General features: G+C 35.0%; 2 protein-coding genes across 7 annotated transcripts in view; one reads left to right on the top strand and one right to left on the bottom strand.

Annotated features, from left to right (window-relative positions):
- The window catches only part of LOC106620000 (uncharacterized), a 119,335-nt gene extending 100,937 nt beyond the window's left edge, over window positions 1–18,398 (top strand). For all 3 annotated transcript variants that reach the window (XM_036367983.2, XM_036367985.2, XM_070105647.1), the window contains exons 5-8: window positions 9,685–9,936; window positions 11,751–12,682; window positions 14,212–14,520; window positions 16,486–18,398. In XM_036367983.2, the coding sequence (XP_036223876.2) occupies window positions 9,685–9,936; window positions 11,751–12,682; window positions 14,212–14,520; window positions 16,486–16,730 (1,738 nt within the window). In that variant the 3' untranslated portion in view covers window positions 16,731–18,398. The remainder of the gene's footprint in view (window positions 1–9,684; window positions 9,937–11,750; window positions 12,683–14,211; window positions 14,521–16,485) is intronic.
- Window positions 1–21,998, bottom strand: part of Atg16 (Autophagy-related 16) — a 214,571-nt gene that overhangs the window by 178,481 nt on the left and 14,092 nt on the right. For 2 of the 4 annotated variants that reach the window (XM_036367986.2, XM_036367988.2), the window contains exons 5-6: window positions 21,542–21,927; window positions 21,326–21,468 (exon numbers count right to left, since the gene is read on the bottom strand). In XM_036367986.2, coding sequence (XP_036223879.2) covers window positions 21,326–21,468; window positions 21,542–21,927 — 529 coding nt within the window. The remainder of the gene's footprint in view (window positions 1–21,325; window positions 21,469–21,541; window positions 21,928–21,998) is intronic. The other 2 variants (XM_036367987.2, XM_036367989.2) reach the window with 1 other exon arrangement.

The raw sequence follows: 21,998 nt of genomic DNA, 5'->3' as shown, positions 1-21,998 counted from the left end.
TTCAACTAGAGTAGAAAGGCAATGCCAGTTCATTCATAGACACACACACAAACACGCATGCATGCGCGCATTTGCAAGCACCGCTTGCCTAACGAGCGGCTGAGTGTTCGCTTCTTGCGCCAAACTAATATTTCATGGTTGCTATCAAGCGACTCTGATGTTGTTGTTGCTATTGCTAGTGCAGCTGCAATTGTAATGTTGTAAAGCAATTGATCACAACACTTGTTGCACGATCGGCAACAAGGGACGTAATAGAAAAGGAAGCGTTTACTGCTTGCGAGCAGCAGAGGCGCGCGGCATTTGGAGCAGACACACACACACACACACACAAACATGCGCCATCGGCCACTCAAATGCTCGTTAATAAACAAAATCAATAAATTATAAGGCAGCGCAAAAGTCAGTATGTCTGTGCATGCGCATTTGTATCAAGTTGCAAGCTGTAAGTTTGTTTTATGCAACAGTGATGCAGTGTTGCAACATTGCACTTAGAGGTTGTTGTTATTGCTGCGCTAGTATTTTATATGCGCATAATGATTAACTGAGACATTTTGAGCGCGCTGACCTGCCGGGCATGCCGTTTCAAATGGTGCGCGCATACACATACAGACACTCATTTATAGAAGTATACACACACACACTTTGTGATATATGTAATAAAATTCAATTCATCTTAAACGGAGGCGTCTAGGAATTTTTCGTATAAAGCGCGCGTGTTGCATGCAATATGCTTGCCACATATCGGCGCATATGTACATACATATGTTGTACAACAATACGTTATGTATACGTAGCATGTGTCAAAATATAATTGGCTGCGAGCGTGACGCTTGTAAATGCGAAATAATATTGAACTTAATGATAATTGCTTTGTCCGGCAGCGCATACTGCCGGCGCTGTGGCAGCGGGGCGGGGGTGCTGAAAAATTATAAAAGAAACTTAGCAGATCAAGTGATAAAATAGCGAAGAAGGTTGTGGAAAAATAAAAAGAAAATGTAGAAAAGTGCGAAATCAGCAAAACAAACACCGAACGGTTAACGCTCTGTGCGCATGTGCTTGGCTCGCGGTAAACGCCGCCTACCAGCTGTCTTTTGAATTGCAAATAAATCATTACAAATTCACACCTCAGCTAGCACCACCGCAATTATACTCAACTGGAGCCTGTACTTTGTTGCGCTATCCAGCAGAGCGATTTACAAGCAGACAATAGAACGTTGCGTATTGTGCGCATGCACCACACTCTTTTCAAATTGTTTTTGCTTTTTTAATATTTTATTATTCTAAATATAATAAAATTATTCACTTAGCATTTAAAGTATAAATCACGAGGCAGAAGCAAGAAGTTCATTGTGTAGGCACTGTTCTTTATTAGAGATGTGAGCATAGGACAAGTATCTTAGAGGGGATAATTTTTAAGACATTTTAAGTCATTGCTTAAATAGTTTGATTTCTATTTCTATAATATATGTATAATACTTAATTTTTGTTAATTTTTTTTCGATAATTTCCTCGTAGATAAATTTCGATTTTTTAATTTTTCTTTCGATATGTTTTTTAATTGCTTTGTGTGCTATATATTTTTATAGATTTTTTATAAGATCTTCTTAACAAATTAATGAGTTATCATGTGCTTTGTTTTTAGTTGTACATATATTCCATGCAAAATATTTAACTAATATTGTTCTCTTTTTATCATCGCATCTAAAATTATTTCGATTAATTTTAAGAAATCTCTACTGATTAAATTACACCGGTCAACACGATTTTGGGTCTAACTTCTGCATGTTAAATTTCAGTTTCTCCTACACCCAAAATAGGGCGAAAACAGAATAGTTTTTAAATTTTTAATCGAAAATAATTGATATTCATATTTTTTTTTTTATAATTTTTTTTAAATTTATGATGAGAAAATTTTTTGCACAATATCCGATTTTTTTTTCAATTTAAGATTTGTGATAAACAATGGCATTTAAATATAAAAACAGGAAGTTAATGCTTAAACGTTTATATTTTTCGTATTACTTTAATGCTCTTATGGGCAAATTAGACTCATTCGTATCAGGCAAAAGCAAACTTTAAAAGTTAAAAATAAAAGTTCCAGTGTTTTTCAATGTCTAGAATCAGAATTTGAACATAAAAACAGAATCCCAAAAAAAAAAATTGTTGACCGGTGTTATATTTGCTAATTATGTGGTGACTTTTTTCTGAATTTCGTATTTAATTACTAATTTTGAAATTGTATGACCATATTAAAAGAAGATATACAATTTTTTATTACTTTGCATCGATAATTATATCGATTATTTCTAATCGATTTTATCCATACTTTTTTTCTATAAAATTATTTTTAAAACACGTTATCTGTTTAAATATGTAAGTATATGTTTTTTGTCATGCACACTAGATTATTCATCAAAATTCTTTATCACTCAAATAAATGTTTCATTTTATGGATGAGGTTTTTTATGTAATAAATCATTTATCAAACATTACATCTGCTTTTAGATAAATGATAAATAATGAATATTGATCATGAACGATATTACAAGAGTCTAAGCAACCAAGACACGATTTATAGCCATTAAACAACTTTGGTAAAGAATATTATATTTTTTCATATAAATAGATATGTATATACTAGCTGCTTTAGAAATATGGCTCTTAAAAAAATTTTTTTTTAAATTTTACAGCTTAGAAATATAGTCACGCTCAATTACACGCTCTCTTTGGTAACAGTAACAATAACTTTTTATAAACATTATCATTTACTTTTGTTTTATATTATTTTTCAATATGACCCACCCTTTAGAAAGTTCTCTACAAGCATGAATAATTTACGAGCAATCACTTGAAAGCGGCATTTCCACGACTTTTGTTTCTTTTATCGATTCTTGTCTACATATTTCGGCACAATAGTCAGTTTGCGCTGAGAAACAGAAAGCATTCTTAGTTGTAAAGTCACATAGAATTACGATTTCGACTGCGATTAAGTAATTGCGGCGGACTATTAAAGCCACTTCGACTAATTGTCAGTCATGCGTGATGAAGAAATTGTTCACACAAAAAAAGTAATCGATATATTATATATAATTCCTCAGTAAAATAAAGCAATAGCGTTCTAAATAAAGTAAATTTTCTAGATGATATAGAAAGTAAAAAAATCAAAGTCCGGATATTAACCACTTCTGATTGATTTAATCGAAAAATATTTTTTTATGTTATTTTCTTTTAAAATTTAAAATATTTTTAACCAATATTCATCACAATAATTTTTATAAAATTTTAAGGTTGATTATTTGAATATAGTTTTGGTTTTATTTTTTAAATTTATAGTCATAATGTCGTTCAAACTAATATATTGCATTAAAATAGGTTTTGTTGTTCGGGTATTTATGCGAACACACCAAAATGTAGGCAACATATTTTTTGTGGTTTGAGGTAATAAGTGGAAATAAGTGGAAATAAGTGGAAATAAGGGGACATAACCAGAATTTTGCAAAACACAGTTTGTGTCTGTATATGAAATAATAACTGAGAAATATTTTGTACCACTGCAACAACAAAACAATTTTTTAATATAATATTAAAAAATAGCATAGCATAGTTTTTGGCGCCCTATTTGGAATGAAAGAAGGACATTATGACATTCGACATGTATAAAAAAAAAATTAGAACGTATTGTCTATTTGCATTGTAAAAAAATATAACCAATATTAATACAGGTTCCTACAGGAAGGATTGGCATAACTTAATTGAAGCAATTCTGGCTCTAGTACAGATATAAAGCCATACATTCCAACGTCGCTGCATTTCTCAGTCACGCATAACGGTTGCATAATTGAAAGTGAGCGGCGAATATGATATGAGATCAACTATAACTGCAAAAAGTAACAATAGCAAAGTCATCATTCGCAACTTAATTCAATTAAATATGTTTGTGTGTGTGTGCGTGTGTATGGGTGTATGTAAGACAAAGTTGCGTGTTAAAATTCAGCTACTAAAGATGCGGAAATGTTTTGCGCTAAGAAAAAGCAACACCTTCTTTCAAATCCAAGCTAATCTAATTAAATTGCATGCGAACGAGTTGCAACGCCAACAACAAAATGAACGCAATTTATGCGCAAGGATTACAAATCACGTTCAAACCAATTGATGAACGATAGGTACATATGGATGGCTCCTTGTGCTGACAACATTGTTGAATATCGCTGACTGATCGACTTTTTTAAGGCGCATGTATGCAACTATTGAGATTAGCATGCAGTGCGCATGCGCGCCACTCTCAACGAATTCAAATGCTGCGCAGCCGCGTCTTCCACACCAAAGTGATTGTTGTAAGCCTGACGGCAGCGCTAATGATGTTGTTGGCTGCGTTGGCATTGGCAAAATTGCACAATAAGATTATTGTTGATGTTGTTGTAGCTTTTTTTTAGTTTTTCTTTCGCGTTATTGCAATTGCGTGCACCGCATTCATTTGATTTGTTGCGCATGCGCACCACAGCCACACACCTAAATCATGCCACGTAGTGATTAGGCGCGCTTCCGTTATTCGAATGTTGCACACATGCTGCTACTCAGCATCAGCCACAACCACAAGCGGTCATCAATGGCAATTTGTATCGTGGGTTGTGATCCAATTTGTGCATTGTTTTTGTTGTTGTTTGGCATTGTTTTTGTTTATTACATAAAATGGGAGGGTGTTTGTCTTCATTCGTGGCGGCAGGACGTTTCACTGAGCGATCTCGTCTATTGCGTGCGCGTTTCGACGCTCCAGAATACAACCACAACTAGACAACCTAACAACAAAGTAACGGTATTTGCAACACTGATTTATAATTAACTCAATATTAGTTGCGCTTACAATGTGTCTAGTTATTTGTTGTTGTTAACGTTTACGTGTGATCTGGCAGTCAATTGCTTGGTTCAATTACAACAACAACCCACCCAGACTGACGGTCGGGCAGTCAACACTTCGCCAGCAAAATAAGTTGTACGCACGCAACAAATTGTAGCTGACACTATAATTTGCGATTTTTCATAGCTTTTTGTGTTGTAAGATTCTGATTTCCTGTTTTTTGTCTTTTATGTGTACTTTCTATTAAGTACCAATGGAAGAATTTTAACTTTTTTAATAATATTATTTTATTATTTTATAGATTTAAACATGCGATTTCACAAAAATCCAACGATAACAATCATAGATAATATAGTTAGCTTTTCGATAAATTTTTGTGTGAAATTTCAAATACCATCTGGAAATGTTGCAATTCTTTACATACTTCATCTTTTATTTAGGGTTCTCGAATTTCTAAAAACATGTATTGTACAAAAATTACTATAATTACTATAATTTTTTGTTCTCCATTTTTCGATTATATGTTATCGATAATTTATTTTTTTCCAGAATTTGTTTACATCCTAGAACAATAGTTAATTTTACACTATATCAGATCATAAAAGAATTATTACATTATACAAAACTTGTAGATTAGCCGATAGCAGAAAATCGATAAGTCACGATTTTTTCGAAAAATTGTGTACTCGTATAAAACATAAAACTTTTTTGGGTAAGAGGAAATGGGGGAAACAGACCTGAATTTTTGGAATCACAGCTCTGTTTTGATACGAAATTATATTTGAGAAATTTCTTACGAAACTTCAACAACAAAAGAGAATCAATTGAAAGCGATTTGTTAACATTGAAAAATATTACAGCTAAGTTTTTGCGGCATTATTTCGAACTGAAAAAGGAATAACGATTATTAACGAGTAAAAGAGATCTGTTAAAAATATTGTATCTACTTAATTAAATATATTTAAAAATAAAAACCAATTTTAATACTCGAATAAAAAGAGCATAATATAGAGATAGTTTATATTTTCAATAAAACTTTTAATATCACAAAGCGTTAATTAATTATGCGCGATTTCAGAATAATAAAAAAAGAATAATTGAGGTATTAAAAACTATCGAATTTTTCGATAACTTTACATATTCTTGCTAATTTTTTTAATAAATCGTAGAATAATGTGACAGGACTTTTCAGAAAGTGGCTCTAGATATACTTAATACTAAGAAGCCTGTATAACTTTAAAAAATTATTGTTTTAGGAACATCTCTCTCATCCAAAAGATTTGTAACTCTGCTAAAACTCCCTTCAAACATAAGAATCGATCGTAAAGTAGTATGTTCAAGTATATACGTAATCCTCCAAAAAAAAATTGTTAAATAAAAATCGATATTTTTATTCTGAAATTTAGCAAAATTTTAAATATAAAACACATGCAATACATAATAAAAGTTCATGACGAAAAAATCGATAGTCAATATAAATTATTATATATCGATATATTTAACAAAAAATAATAATAATAACTACAACATGGAAATACATGCTTAAGAATATAATTGGTGAACATAAAAAATGGAAAAACTTCCGGAAAATCGATCAAACGATGATATTAGAAAATAACGAATATCATACATATTTTGGCAAACGATACACTCATTTTGCCGGGTGTTTTAAAACAAAAATAATAAAAATATATAAACGATAAAATTTGTGGAAAAATCGATATATGTACATAACAATTGTAACCTAACGAACGAGTACAGCCAAAATGTTGGAGAATTTTTTTTTAATTATAGAAAATTGTAATTTTTTATAAAAGATTTAAAAAGATTATAATTAAATCCACCAACATATTTTAAAAATTTCAAAGCTAGAGAAAATGTATAATATATCGAAACCCGTTAATTTTGGAAAATTTATAGTTTAAAAAACATATGTTTTTATAAGAAAAAATAGTTGTACAAATAGATAGCAAAATATATTTCTTATAATCATAACAAAGACTTTTGACTTCATTTCACTAACTGCAGCAACCTGAAATGTTTGCCTGTTGATCCATTAAAAAAAAATCGGCCTACACACTCATCTAATTTTATGCTCTCTTCAAAGTGAATGCTATCATCCATCTTTAGACTAAGTTCTTTTGCACAACAACCTCAGTACCTGTTAGGCAATAAGCAGTGCAGTACATTTTTTAAATGCATACACATACACACTTCCCTACAAATACAACTATGAACACCTAAGTGCGACTACGCTTGTGAATCCGCCGACTCGTGGTCATCTGAGCTTATCAGCGCCACTGAGTGCTTCCAGGAAATCGCGCAGCAACCACACATTTGACCACAAGCACACTTACAGCACACTTACACACACACACAGACGCAAACAAACACATGCAAAACATGCGGCAATAGAATAAGCGGCAAGGACGTTCACCTTCGCAACTGCAAGTGCCTGCCGAAGCCACAGAGCGCGTACGTTCGCCTTAAATAGACAAACTGACAATAACATTTATTTATGTCAATTAAATTTAACTTTAGCAAAATCGTATCAATTGCATTTCAAAAGAAATAAAAACCACAACAACAACACTGGACAGCAACAATTCGAGCGAATGAAAAATGTTTATTGCAAACGTTAGACTATGGCATTTGTCGGTTGGCCGCGACAGTGGAATTGTTAGATGTGCCAAATGTTGCCAGTAGCTGCAGCCGCATGCCACATGCTGCATGCCGGAATGGCAGCTTGTTAAAAATTGTTGCTATTTCGTGCAGCGTTAAATCTGTATCATTACAGCCACTGGCTGTGGCTACTGAGGTGGCACTTCACAATGCGACCGATGGCACCGAAGTGGCCGTTGGCAAGGTAACGTTGCGTGTGGTCCAGCTACAGTGTTATGTCATGTTTTTTCGAATTTTTTGTGCTGCTTCTGGTATTTGCATCTAGTTGGCTTAGCTCGTTTGTTAGCCAGCCAATCTGTTGATTAGATCACACTCACACCCGGTGCTCGCTTAGTTGGTGTGTATTGCGGTGTTGTTGCTGGTTTGCCTTTCACTATTGCGACTTTTTTTTAAGTGTAGGCATGTTATCCATACATAAGTGCAACAGTATATCGATAAATTTGGGTATAACAGACAACTTACGTATGTCGAAAAGCAGTCCATTGAATAAACTGTAGCATAACTAAAATATTATGTACGCATTTTTAGCAACTAATCGAATAATAATGTATCGCACTTTACTTTATTTAACTTGATTATTTTTCTAAAATCGATTTTTTTATAAAACAATTTTTTTTTTTAATGAAAATCGATTTTTAGAATTTATTAAGCCAACATTGAATTTAAAACTGGTTTGTAATTTCTAATCGATAACTATTGAAAATAAAGGATTGATTAAATTTAACGGAATAAAAAACTCGGAAACTGAGAAATATGATTTCTAAAAATCGATAATTTTGTATAAAAAAAAGTAATTCGATAAAACGATAACTTTTCCGATAAAGATGTATTGTACTATTGAAAAAAGCGTTTAAAAATACACCACGAATTTCTTGTTATAACCAATTGAAAATATACAACTGATTTATAACTTGCAATCGATAACTATCTAATGTTTAGAAATTACTAAAATAAAACAGAATAAAAAACGCGGAAGACTTTGTAAATTTTAAGTAAGGTAGATCTTTGAAAACATGATTTACAAAAATCGATAATACGAATCGTTTTTTAAAGAGATTCGATAACATAAAAAAAAATGATAACTTTTCCGAGAAAGGTGTATTATTAAGAAACGCGTTTGAACAAGAATCCACAAAATACTTTGTATTACCAATTTAATATTATATATAAAACTGATTTGTAACTTCAAATCGATAACCATTGAAGGTAAAGATTTAATTAAAATAAACTTAATTTGCCAAAAAAAAAGCTTAACTCAGATTATATAACTTGAAAAAGTATTTAATTTTAAAATAAATTACATTTTTGAAAACAAAGTGAATTTAAAAATCGATAATTTGATCATTTCAATAAAAAACCAATATGCCACCGTTATGGCCAGAACCGAAATTCGAGCGCAACAAAACTGTTACAATTTAAGCAGCGTTAAATCTATTAACCTTCTGCGCTTAACTGCTTAACGACGAATTAATCGCCGCTTATTCGCAAGATTTATTTATTGCGCTTATTTATTGGGGCGTATATCTCATTGCACCTGCCGCAACAAGCATGCCACGTCCGCCCAAGCGGTGAATAAAACGCTTCACTTTTTAACACAGAACTCAAAGCGTTGCACATAAAAAGTGCCAACAATGGGCGAACATAAAATTCACACACCGACTTGCCACACAGCCTTGCCACACATTCGAGCACAAGCGCTCGCCTACTCAAACAACGCGCCATCCGTCCGTCCGTCTGTCAGTCAGTCACTCAGTCAGCAAACGCTTGGCGGTCGTGTTAATGCCATAAATAGCAGAATTAGATCGAGCGTAAAGCGTGCAACAAAGAAAACTATAGCAGCAGCCACGACGACGTCACCGATGGCAGATTAATGTGCGATAAATTTCCGAGCGCGCAAATGGTGCTGTGCTGGTGGTTTAGTGGCGGTGACTAACTGAAATGGAGCAAACAGCATGCGCGTGAAGCAGCGACGCTCGCGAAGATCGGCTGGTGTGCTTAACTCGGTGAACAAGGCGGTTTTCATAACTCATTTTTTCTGCAATTTCCTCTTTTTCCCACTTTAAATTACCTTGCAACACTGTCAGCTAAGCACCAACTTGATTTGTATTCATACTACATTTTTTCCTTTTGTTGTTTTTGTCTTGCAGATCGGCCAACTATTATCGCAGCAGCAATACTTGTGAGCTCTCCGAAATGGATCGCATTACGTTGGCCGGCAGTGGCGCATTCCAGCCGCACGATGCTGTCGATTATCTAGAGAATAACTGCGCCGATGAGCCAAATAAATTGTGCGAGTTCAAACGCTTGTCCGGCCGCATATTGAAAACGGTGGATTCGGTGTATCAGGATGTTGGCAGCATTGATGAGTGTCGTGATTTATGCTTGAACTCGCCGTACAGGTAAGTGCGACAGGCGCAACGGACAAACTGACAGGGTAAATGTGACAGGACAATGACTATAATACTAGCGAAATAAACTAAAGTCAACAACAACTAATGGAAAAAATATACAAACATGTAACAACCAACAAAAACGCGCAAATATGCCGTTGCCTGCCACCGAAAGCGGTCAACGCGCTGTGACTACTTGTCACATGCAGTAGGCGGCCGCACAACGCCAACAAATTATGGCCAAAAACGGTTCATATCTCTTGCCGCAAAGGCGCAGCTGCGCAACCGCAAATGGACAGCGTTGCAACACGCCGCGCCGCGCCGCGCAGTTGCATTAGCATGTCAACATTTGATGCAACAGCAGCATGACATTTGGCATGCCACAAACGCTTGTTGTGCTTGTTCACTTTGTTGCTATGGGTTTTTGCGCAACATGTTGCCTACAAATGTTGCTTAATCAGTTGCCATGGCGAATGTTGTTGCGCAAGCGCACTGCAACTCCGAATCTAAAACAAAAAATTCCGTTTGCCTCCGCTCTTGCTGGGAACTTTTTGCAATGACATTGTGATTGTGTGCAAATTAATGCAACAAGTATGTAGTTAGATATTAACCGTTACTTAGTGGGTACAGTGGGTGCAAATCTTCTTGCATTGTAACTCACTATGCGATTTGTTGGCAGCAAAAATGTGATTTCGTTGCGAACTCATCATTTGGCGAGCGATTAGATTAAATGCCAGTGTAGCTTAGAAAGAAAAAGAGAGAAGAATAGAGAGAGGGAGAGCGCGCTATTTTGTAAGCTTAAATGCATACCAGCCATCAATTGTTTGTGGTTATTGGCAGCACAATGCGAACAGCAGATTAAATCAATGAGAGCAAATGTTGCTGTCATTCAAAGACTGACTGAGTGGGATTAGATAGCGGACAGCGAGTCTTAGCTAACTCTTAGATTAACTTGGAATGTCTGCGTATTTTACCAAGCGTCTCCATTCTATTAGTGGTAGTGCTTTGAAGTAGGAATGTGGGAAAGTCTTTAGTTGTTTAGCTTATGTTTCGATAGTCATACCTTCAACGAACTATACGCATTAGCTGGAATTAATATTACAAGTCCCAAAAAGCTGGTGACAGGCCCAAAACACTGCGTGGATACATGAGAGTCTTTTGATTCAAACTTAGTAGATTTTGGTATCAGGTAGAACCGGTATTATCCGCTCTCCTAATGATATCATTTATCACGGGAAACGACCACGTAAACTAACCTAACCTCAGTTTCTTGAGCTCTCAAAAGTCCATAATATTTTTTGGTCGAAAATACAACTCTTTTTTTTAAGAATGCTATTGAGAATGAATCAAATGTTTAATGTAAGCCAACCTAACAAATATCGACAAGGCGAGAAAGACTATTCCTTTAGTTTACTGAGTCTATAAAAACCGTTGAAAACTTTGATTGGAAGAGAGATCAAGATCCCTCTAGAGCAAAGAAATTTTTTAACACAGTCTCAGATTACCACAAATATTCCTCTCGACACACGTTTAGAATTCATATTTCTGACACTTGAAAGTGTTAGCTCTTAGGTGTTCTTCCAAAGGTTTCTCACAGATTATAGATTATGAGAGCGAGAGTAACAATACAGATAAGACCGGTATGGAAAATGAAGAGATAACAGAAAATTTCTTAAGTTCCGCTCTAGCCTTTAGTAGATTTAAGATTTCAAAAACGACTCAGTTTTACAAGCGATTACGTCGAATTAACAAGGCAATACTACCATAAATTACCTAACCTATTAAAAAATTTTATATTCACATCTGCTTTCTGCTTCTTTCAGATGCCACTCATACGACTATGGTGATACCGGCGATATGGTCTGCCGCCTTTCGCATCACAGCCGCGCTACGCTCTCCGACGTGCAAGATCCCTATCTGGAAGTTCCCGAAGCAGCGACCTACGAACTCTCATCCTGCTACAATGTCACCATCGAATGCGGCGCTGGCGATATGATTGCACGCATACGCACCTCTAAACTGTTCGACGGCAAAGTATATGCCAAGGGTTCGCCTAAATCCTGCGCAGTCGATGTAAAGAACTCACTGGACTTTGAGCTGCGCATGGGCTATCAAGATCTAGAATGTAATGTACGTCAAAGCGGTTCGGGACGTTATATGAACGATGTGGTGATACAACATCATGATACTATTGTGACATCATCTGATTTGGGTTTGGCTGTCACCTGTCAATACGACTTAACCAACAAGTCGGTATCGAATGAAGTGGATCTCGGTGTGAAGGGTGATATTGAGCCGGCACTCAGCGAAGAGGTTATTGTCGATTCACCGAATGTGATAATGAAGATCACCTCACGTGACGGTTCCGATGTTATGCGCTCGGCTGAAGTTGGTGATCCCTTGGCGCTCAAATTCGAAATACTCGATGAACACAGTCCCTACGAGATCTTTGTACGCGAGCTGGTCGCCATGGATGGTACTGATAATGCTGAAATTACGCTCATCGATTCGAATGGTTGCCCAACGGATCATTTCATTATGGGAGCGATCTATAAGAGTTCGTTATCTGGTAAAATTCTACTCTCACACTTTGATGCTTTCAAATTCCCCTCATCGGAAGTTGTACAATTCCGTGCGCTCGTCACACCCTGTATGCCGACATGCGAGCCAGTGCAATGTGACCAAGAGGATATTGGTGGTGAATTCAAGTCGTTGATATCATATGGACGCAGGAGACGTTCATTGAATGTAACAGGTAAGTTGGAAGCACCATTAAGGCGATCCTTAACATTTAAAAGGTTAAGCTTAGTGTTAGGATGACAGAGTGCCATTGCCGAAATGACTCATGAAGCCTAAAGCATCTGGAGCTGCAAACCGAAGAAGTTTTTTAATATCGTTGAAATCTTTAAGCTTTAAGTTTTCCTTACATTCCTGAAAGTCAAAAACCTTCTTAAATATTAGATGAAAATTTAATCGGTGGTGAAAAGCTCAATAAGTTATGGCGCATTACTAGCGCGATTAACTAAACCTTGCCAATTTCTGCAAAACCAGCAATGTGTCTGGAAGTCATATTTTGGATAACAAATGGCTAAAAATTACCGCAAGCTCCAGGAAGCCTTTAAATTCAAATCTCTAGAAGGATAAAAATGTTTGTAGAAGCTTTTAAGAATTGTGCGCTGTTTTGTAAATCCCAAAAATGTTTCACAAAATTCGAAACGGCATTAGAAGCTCAATAGAGATTTTTTCAACAAGTTTAACTTAATTTCGCTCTTAAATTTATAGAAAGTCAACAATTTAAAGTATTTGGAAGAAATTTAAGGTAACAAGAAATATAGTAAATTTCTAAAAATGAGCAAACGCTCCAGCAGAGCTTTCAATGGTAGGTTACCTAAAAAGAGATAAATGTTTGTCGCGGCTTTTGCTAATTGTAAACTTTTTCTAAATTAGCAAAGCCATTTTTTAAGATTCTGAAGGGAACGAAAACCTCAATGGAGCTTTTTTCCAACAAGTTTTGCTGAATCTTTTTTGCTAATAAATATACATAAAGTCAACTTTTTGACATGCCTAGTATAAAATTGTTATCAAAAACTACAAAAAGTTGACAAAGCTCCAGTAAATCTTTTTGACATAACCTCACAAAAAGATCAAAACACCTGTACGAGTACAGGTGTCAAAGTTCAAGTGTTGCCAATATGAACAAATTATTACACAATAATTTTGTACAAAATTTCGAAATTACAAAATTATTTCGGGTTAACGACAGTTACAGGCAATAACAACTTATTCATTGCGCACATTTACCAAAGCAAATTATGGCATTGCTTATTAGAGAATGAAACCTTTCTCCCAAATAATTTAACACGGCCAACTAACTAATTTCACCTTTTGCCACAGTACAATAAAACACTTGGCAAACGTGCAAAAAACAATAAACACAAGATAATGTGTCCGAAGGAACGGGAAATCCAACAATTGTACGCCTATTAGCTCTGTTTGAATGTATGGGTATAGCGCCTAAGTTAATGACGGTACTTTACTTTTTTATCGCTTCATTCTGTACGACAACGAACGGTGTGCAACCTATCACCTGTCGTTGCAAACAAGTGCAATGTTGCAACTGCAATAGCAATAACAATAACAAATAGTAAAAGTTAAAAGAGATGAAAAAATTGTAGCAAATAAAAAATGATATCCAGCACAGTGGGTGATTATATATTCTTCATCTATTTTTTGTTTTACTAATTTCCGCCCTTCTTTGTTTTCTCTTTCTTCCTCTTCTCACAGCAACATTTGCCGGTACTGTGCAGAGCAGCCATGAACAACACACACAACAACAACTGCTGGCGGAACAAGAGCGTTTGCGCAGCCAACAACAGCAATTGCGCCTGCGCACCAGACGCGAGACTGCGGCCACGACGAGCAGCAAACCTAGTCAAGAGGATATGCTTTTGGTACAATCAATTCAGATCACTGACAAATTTGGCTTCGATAAGCAGCAGCAACAACAACAACCCAAATCGACGACTTACGATAGCAACGAGACGATTTTCATTAGCGGCGAGGCAGGACAAGGATACTGTGTTAATGCGATTGGTAAGTACGGCGGACAGACGAACTGTAGCGCTTAGACAAAACTCAAAACATAACTATAGGGATAACACCGCGCGCTAACGCTTAGTGCTAACGTTTAGACGTACCAGCGTAACTGACGATGCTCGAGGTAGGGCCCAACGATCAGCGAATGCAATCGAAGCATACCAGACGTTCACCACAACAACAACGACAACTGCAATGGGCAACACATTAGCCAACGCCAAAAGGTGTGCTAATCTATGGAATGGCATGAAGAGGCATTTATAAGCTATTGCCAGACATGATCAAGCGAGACAAAGCAATTTCAGCAGCAGCAGCAGCAGCTTACTTTGTTGCCAGTAGTTAGCCCAACTGTTGTGGTAGTCGATTGTTAGATTACTGTTGCGTCTGTCCACACGCGATTCATGACCAGTCTGCGAGTTGCGCTTTGCGCTTTCAGGCGTTAAGCGTTGACGTAATTTCTTGTGATATCTCTAGCAGTCGCCGTCACAACAACAGCACACACACACACACACACACACACATCCATATAACAGCAGTAAGCTTATATGGTGAGCTCTTCAATCGGCGATTGTTGACAGCCAACATGTTTGGCAGCAGATAGCGCCAATGTGATAACGGGCGACAGCTCAAGTGTCTACATTCACAGATTATCGCTCTGTAGGTAGTTGAAGGTAAAGAGAATACTTGTGGGAAAAATGCCGCTACATAACTGATAGCATTGTGTTGACAAAGTTGTTGCTATCTATGGCGCCAGCACAACTGACAATAACTCTCGCTTTGAATTGGTTGTAAGTTAGTGAAAATAGAGACAATTATGATCAGTGGGGTCTATTTGCCTACGACGAATTTTAGTGAAATATTTCCTAAGGAATGTTTTAGAATGATCTCCAGGAGTACCTCCAACAAAAGGTGTCTTGCGGAGAGAAAACTTTTCTAGTTTAAAATTATCTCAAATCTTAAATCCAAAAACCAAAAATATTTATTAATACAATAGAAGACTAGAGCTAATGATCGAAGGACCGATTAAGATTTTGTTTTTTGCTTTTTGAACTGGCGGCTTTCACAACAAAAAACGGTCGTTGTTTGTGAAAAAATTTACACTTCAATACCTGTTAAATATATCGACTAAGTTCGTGTGAAAATTTCAAATCGAGCATTCCCTCACCGACTCTGAAAACAGCGCTTCGAGATAAACGCATAAAAAAATTGAAAGATTCGATCCCCCTAAGTAAAATTTTTACGAATACGCACATATCATCGAAACTATTTGCCAGACCAACTTCAAATTTTCGGAGAATATTCTCAAATATATGTATTTACTTTCGATATATAAGCAAATTTGACAATAAACCAAAGACAATTACGGTTCAATAGTTACTTACTCAGTCATATCCAACAAAACCCTAAATGTAGGCAATACTTAATTTTTTACGCTAAATAAAGAGAAAAATATAGCCTACTTTTAGGTTGATTCAATTAATTAACATGCCATTAACTGACATAATTGATCAATCAAATGATGGAATCAACCAGAAAATGATTTTCCAAAAATATTGTGTCGCTCGATAAGATTGATGGATGTGCCTCAGAAAGGTGCAAAATTACCGCAGAAAACCTCAAAAATATTATTAGTAAATGGTAATTAACACTTTAAGTAGAAGTTTTAAGCAAAGCTGTTATGGAGACATCTGCTGAGAAAAGCCCAAATGCTGAGGACACGATTTGAAGATATATAAGTTTATTTTGCACAATAAAGTTAAACGGCAATTTTGAGTAAAGTTGAAGTTTGAGTAACAGTTATGCATTAAATGCTTGAAAATTTTTTAGAAAGGCTGTAAGATACTATTTGAAGATCAAAACCCGTTATTTTAAAACACTGAAGACCACTCTGACGACTTTGCAATAAATTTATTACGCAGTCTTCAAAAAAAAAAAACTAATTCTAATTTATTCCACACGCAGGTCTTATTGTTGCCGTCACTGTATTCTTGTTGGCCCAACTCGCAGTCATTGCCATCTGGACCTATTTGCACCAGCGACGCCGGAAGCAACAACACTACAGCAATGAGGGACTCAGCAACGCCTCCAGTTATGGTTCACATAATGGCGGCTCGACAATGGTGACCAGTGTGCCGAATGCGCGATCAGAATCGTTATGCAAGCTATATGATAGCGGTTTCGCAGGACGACATGGACGCCAATTCTAGATGAGCACGGGAAATAAGAACAGAAAAACACAAGGAAGGCAAATAAAGGATATAGAAAGAGAACAAACGATAAACCACCTTATAAGGATTTATTGAGCAGTAGAGGCGAAGTGTTGATGGGTTGGTTTGGGGGTAGAGTCTGAAGAAGAAAAACAAAAAAAAAAAAACGCGAGTATTCTTGCCGCAAGAAGTTAGAGGGTATAATAGATAACATAATTGATGCAATATGATGAAAATTATAAAGACGAACGCCATTAAGAAAAGGTAGTAAGGAAATATGAAGTGAGGCGTTGCTTAGCAGATTTAATATTCGAGGTGCGTTCAGATGAAACTCACATGGTGCCGGATAGTAAATCTCGTGGGCAATTTTAAAACATTACACATTGATAATATTGATTAAAGTAAATAATAGTTTATTATTATACACGAAAATAGGCAAGAAAAAAATATAACAAATATAACGGAGCTGCGGTGAGACGAAGACAATATAGGAAGAAGAAGAAAAATAGTCTAAAAAACTAGTTTTAAGTTGTGCAATGAAACAGACACAATTGCAATTGAATATTTAAGCGAAAATCGAATGCATTAAGACATTACAAAAAACAATATATTTATACATTTGCACACAAATATGCACATAGGAAAATATGTAGTAGAAATGCATTTTTAAACAGAAAAAAGGACGACTGATAGTTAAAATTTGTATTAATTTTCTTTAAGAAAATTGCAAAATTCAAAATGCAGCAAATTAAGGAAATTTAATACGATGCCAGAACGGTTTGCAAGCTATAGCGTGGTTGAGCTGCAAGCGAGACTTAAACTTAAGTAGATTTTATGCATACATTATATAATATATAACTAAGATAACGATAAATGCAATTAAAGACATGCAAAACATTTAGCTTTTAGTGTTGCTGCATTTATTGAGAAGTAAAAAAGTTAAAGTAGTTAAATCCAATCAATAGTTTTAGAAACTAGTTTTACAAAACACACATTAACACAGTGAAAGAGTACAGCCACAAAGCAATACACATACATACATATACACATACAACATACCACTACAGTCACAAAATACATAATCGCACCGCAATACTACACACTTATACACACACACATTCAATAACGCATTAACGCTTAAGTTACACAGTTAATAACTGAATGCAATATAATTTAACTTAGTTATGCAAGAAAGAAAGCAAGAAAATTACGCGTAATTTGTATGCCACTAAGCTCGACTTTTCACTTGTCCTTTTTTCTAACACATCAGGCAACGACACAAAATATACATAATTTATATTTCATTTATTAATTTAATTACAATGATTTTGCGTTTATTTTAAAATTTTGGAATGAAATTCTACTTATATAATTTATTCTTGTAGTCTAACCTTAGTTTATAATATCGAAATATATATGTATAACCGAACGGCGGCAGTGTGGCCGCCAGTACACAAGTAGTTAATATAATATTTTTAGTTAACGCAGTAAACATACAAATATTGCCTAAACCACGTCTCTTTGTGCTAAGAGTGAAAATGAAAATATATTTGTAATTTGTGTTAAATTTCAAATTTGTCATAAACATTTTTTTACGCAATTCAAATAATTTTGTACTCTTTTTTTGATAAAAATTCATAAATAAATAAAGTAAAATAATATATAATACATTGTGTGTGGTTTTATTGCTAAAATAAATTGATGAACAAGAAAGCAAAGATAACTTTCGCTGCATCGAAGCTATACGGAAACAAAACAAATCGTTGCATCGAAGCTAGGGTGTTCTTTCACAAATAAAAAAGTTTACATAGAAGAGTTTGATTTGGATCGGTCAGTTTGTATGGCAGCTATATGCTTTAGGAGACCGATATGAACAATATCTCCGAAGATTGTAGTATTGCATTGGACAATAACACATGCCAAATTTCGTGAAGATATCGTGTGAATATAAGAAGTTTTCCATAGGAAAAGGAGGGTCTAGTTCACGTATATACAGACAGACAGACGGTCATGTCATTTCGACTCGAATTTTGCTCAAAATTTAAATGAGTTTTTTCCCGCCAATTATACATTTTTCATACAATCGAAAAACTGGACGCTCATTGTACTGAGTAACATTTACAAAATGAGCAGAAAAAATCAAAGCAATCGAAAGGTTTATCTTCGAGTCACACTACATCACTGCGTTTAGAGATAAGCTGATTGAACTGAGCGGCTACATTTTATAAGGCTTTAACTCAGAAATATTTAAAATATTCATTTAAACATTTATAGTATTATTGTTTAAGGTATACGTAGACTATCAAAATAAGCAAGCAGAAAGAAAATCAATTTTTTTCATAATTTCACACTAGGTGTGCCCATAAATATTTGAACGTAGCAAAACTAATGAAGTGATGTGGAACGTTATGGATTGTTAACTAGTTTTATCGTTCAGAAAGTGAAATTAACGACATATTATTTGTTGCTGACAAACAAATTTACATTAATGCGGAGAAACATTATTAAGTCATTAAGTCTATGAAAGCTTTTAACTCTAAATAGAATATGACGTATATTGAAGGGTTAGAGAGAGTTTTTATTCTATACATCCTGTTGGTTATAACATGCGTATATACATATATCAAATCGCTATATTTTCGCTGAATTCTTAAATTTAAAGAAATCATTCGAAAAAATATATATTTTTTGATAGTTGAGAATTCATTACAATTTAAATACTATAAAGTACTAGCTTTACTCGCGCCTCCGCTCGCATTGAATCCCTTAAATAAATATCAATGAGCATTAACAAAAACAATTAACTGTACACATAGTAGTTTTGGTTGATTTCGATGCACTTTTGTTATGCAAGATTTTCAAATTCTTCGACAAGCAATCATATCTGCCAAAATAAATTTTTTCACAATTTCTAAAAAAATATGTTTCTTTAATAACATACACCCTGTGTCTTTTCTAATAACATTAGGAATAGGTGTGCAAAGTTTCATTATGAACGGTTAAGTGATTTCGGCGTCAAAGTGTAACAAACAAACTTACATATACGTTTATAATATTGCAAGTGTGGATAGTATGGATATTTTATGGAACAATTTCATACTAAACCAAGCGGAGCAACAATAATTTGGTTGTATGTTATTCGGTCCAAATTCATCATAATAAGCCATGGCAATTTGCAGATATTATTTTGAAAAAATAGCCATTGAATTGTAGTTGCCACACTGCAAGGCTACTCTATTCAACCATCTAATTGATTAATTAATCTAATTTTCCATGAATTTATCTTGTAGGTATACACGTTTTTATAGTCGAATTTGATATCAATTAATTAAAAAATAAATTAACATTTTATACTAACCTGTTAGATAAATTTGATTTTTTTTATAAAATTTAGTACACCGTTTTTTTTTTAAATTTCGAAAAAAAAAATTTGTTTAATTTAGTCAATTAGCAATTTTTTCAAAAGATTTACTTATAAACAGTGACTAAATTAAGCTTCTATCTTAACATCTATTCGTAGTTTTGGTGTGCAGATTTCTCAACAGCATTTCAAATTAGTCAATTAGTATTTAAAGTTATACATAAGTGTAGCTAAAAATTGCTAATTAATTCAATTGAGATGCCACCTGAAACAAATATAACTCAATTAAAAACTGTATTGCATCGAATTGAAAGGCTGCATCATTAACTGTTTTTCTTATTAGAAACTGAATACATCAGTGGTTAGAAACTTGGAAATGTCCAAAGTTAAAGCACTCTGCCTTCGCTGATCGAGACAAACTTATTTTTCATAGCGTATATGTAACGAGTGTTTATGAAAGGTAAAACCCAAATTACCTTTAAGCATACATCAGGTTTGAAAATTGCAAACCATGATACCTGCTAGCTTCATACTTCATCTAGATGTATACAGATCAATTTCAACGAGTTATATAGTGCTTTCTGGCACAGATATTTTAAGCTGACATACCATTTTTATAATTAAATTCCCATAATTGCATGGCAATTACCACAACCCGCTCATTAAAACTGTCGTCGTTTAAAAATATAGTTTTAAAGATTCCAACTGATATTATTTAAACAATTATCTTAACATAATTTCTAACAATGTTATTTTCATATTCTTAAGAAAATTTTATATTCATAACAAAAGTAAATTTGTAAATAAAAATTATTCATAAGGGCGACTTACAAGCAGTTGTGGGACGTTTTTGGTAATCTTCTATAATTAATTATATATAGAGACTATTTAATAAAAAAAATATCTTAATTAAACACCAATAAGTAGTTGAGCTTCATGTAAGTGGCAGGTGAAAAAATTGCATCTCATAAATTTTATTTTATTGCAAACCAAAATCAATAATCCCTTAGACGCTACCAAAGTACTGACTGTCAGCATTTAGCATTAGACTATCCAAAGCAGCGTTGCCATGCGCAGCGCGCGCGTTATTCCCATCAATATCGTCGTGATTGTTTTCACTTTGATTGACAGACTGACACACATTGCCATTTTCGATAATTTTGACATTGTTGGCATTTTCACCGTTAGACTGTTTGTCATTGTGTTTTACGTTATTTTCACCATTTCCACTTACCCTTAAACGACTATCCGCCACCGTCCACACACGCGCGCCATAATCATTTGAGGTACCCAGTATGTAAGTGCCGGTCGAGTCGAAATCCACGGAATTTATGCCGGCACTGCTGCCGCCCAAAACTGCGCGCGGCTCCTGCGCCACTGTCAAAAACAAGAGCATATTAATTATGATTGTCATTTTCATCAAAATGTGTGCTACAACAACACCGCCTACCTTTCCCCACATCCCAGAGTTTCACTTTACGATCGCCGCCACCGGTCGCTACGAGGCGTTCAACCGGACTCCAGCGCACCGCATGCGACTCATTGTCGTGCGCTTCGAATTTCATGTATATTGTTGTTGGTATTGAGGAAGACACTAAACATGGATTTAAGTTGGGCTCATGTAATGGACCCAGCATTTCATCGAGATTATAATAGTCTATGCCGCCGACTGCACCGTTATTGCCACCAGCTGTCAACGAAATGTTATCGCCGTCGTCGCCCAATTGTGAGGGGCTACCCGAATTGCGATGCTGTGAGTTGGGTTCGCGGACGGCGTCTTCGAGATCACGTTTTAATTTGTCCGAACGTTTTCTGAAAATTGACGGCAGTCGTTTTCTAGATATTTAAAAGTGGGAGTGCACAATTTGTTTATGATTTCGAAAACAAAAAGAAAAGAAGAAGAAAAG

Source organism: Bactrocera oleae, chromosome 2 (genome assembly GCF_042242935.1).
Source record: "Bactrocera oleae isolate idBacOlea1 chromosome 2, idBacOlea1, whole genome shotgun sequence".
In the NCBI taxonomy this organism is placed as follows: domain Eukaryota; kingdom Metazoa; phylum Arthropoda; class Insecta; order Diptera; family Tephritidae; genus Bactrocera; species Bactrocera oleae.
This window is presented reverse-complemented; position numbering and strand designations above follow the sequence as displayed.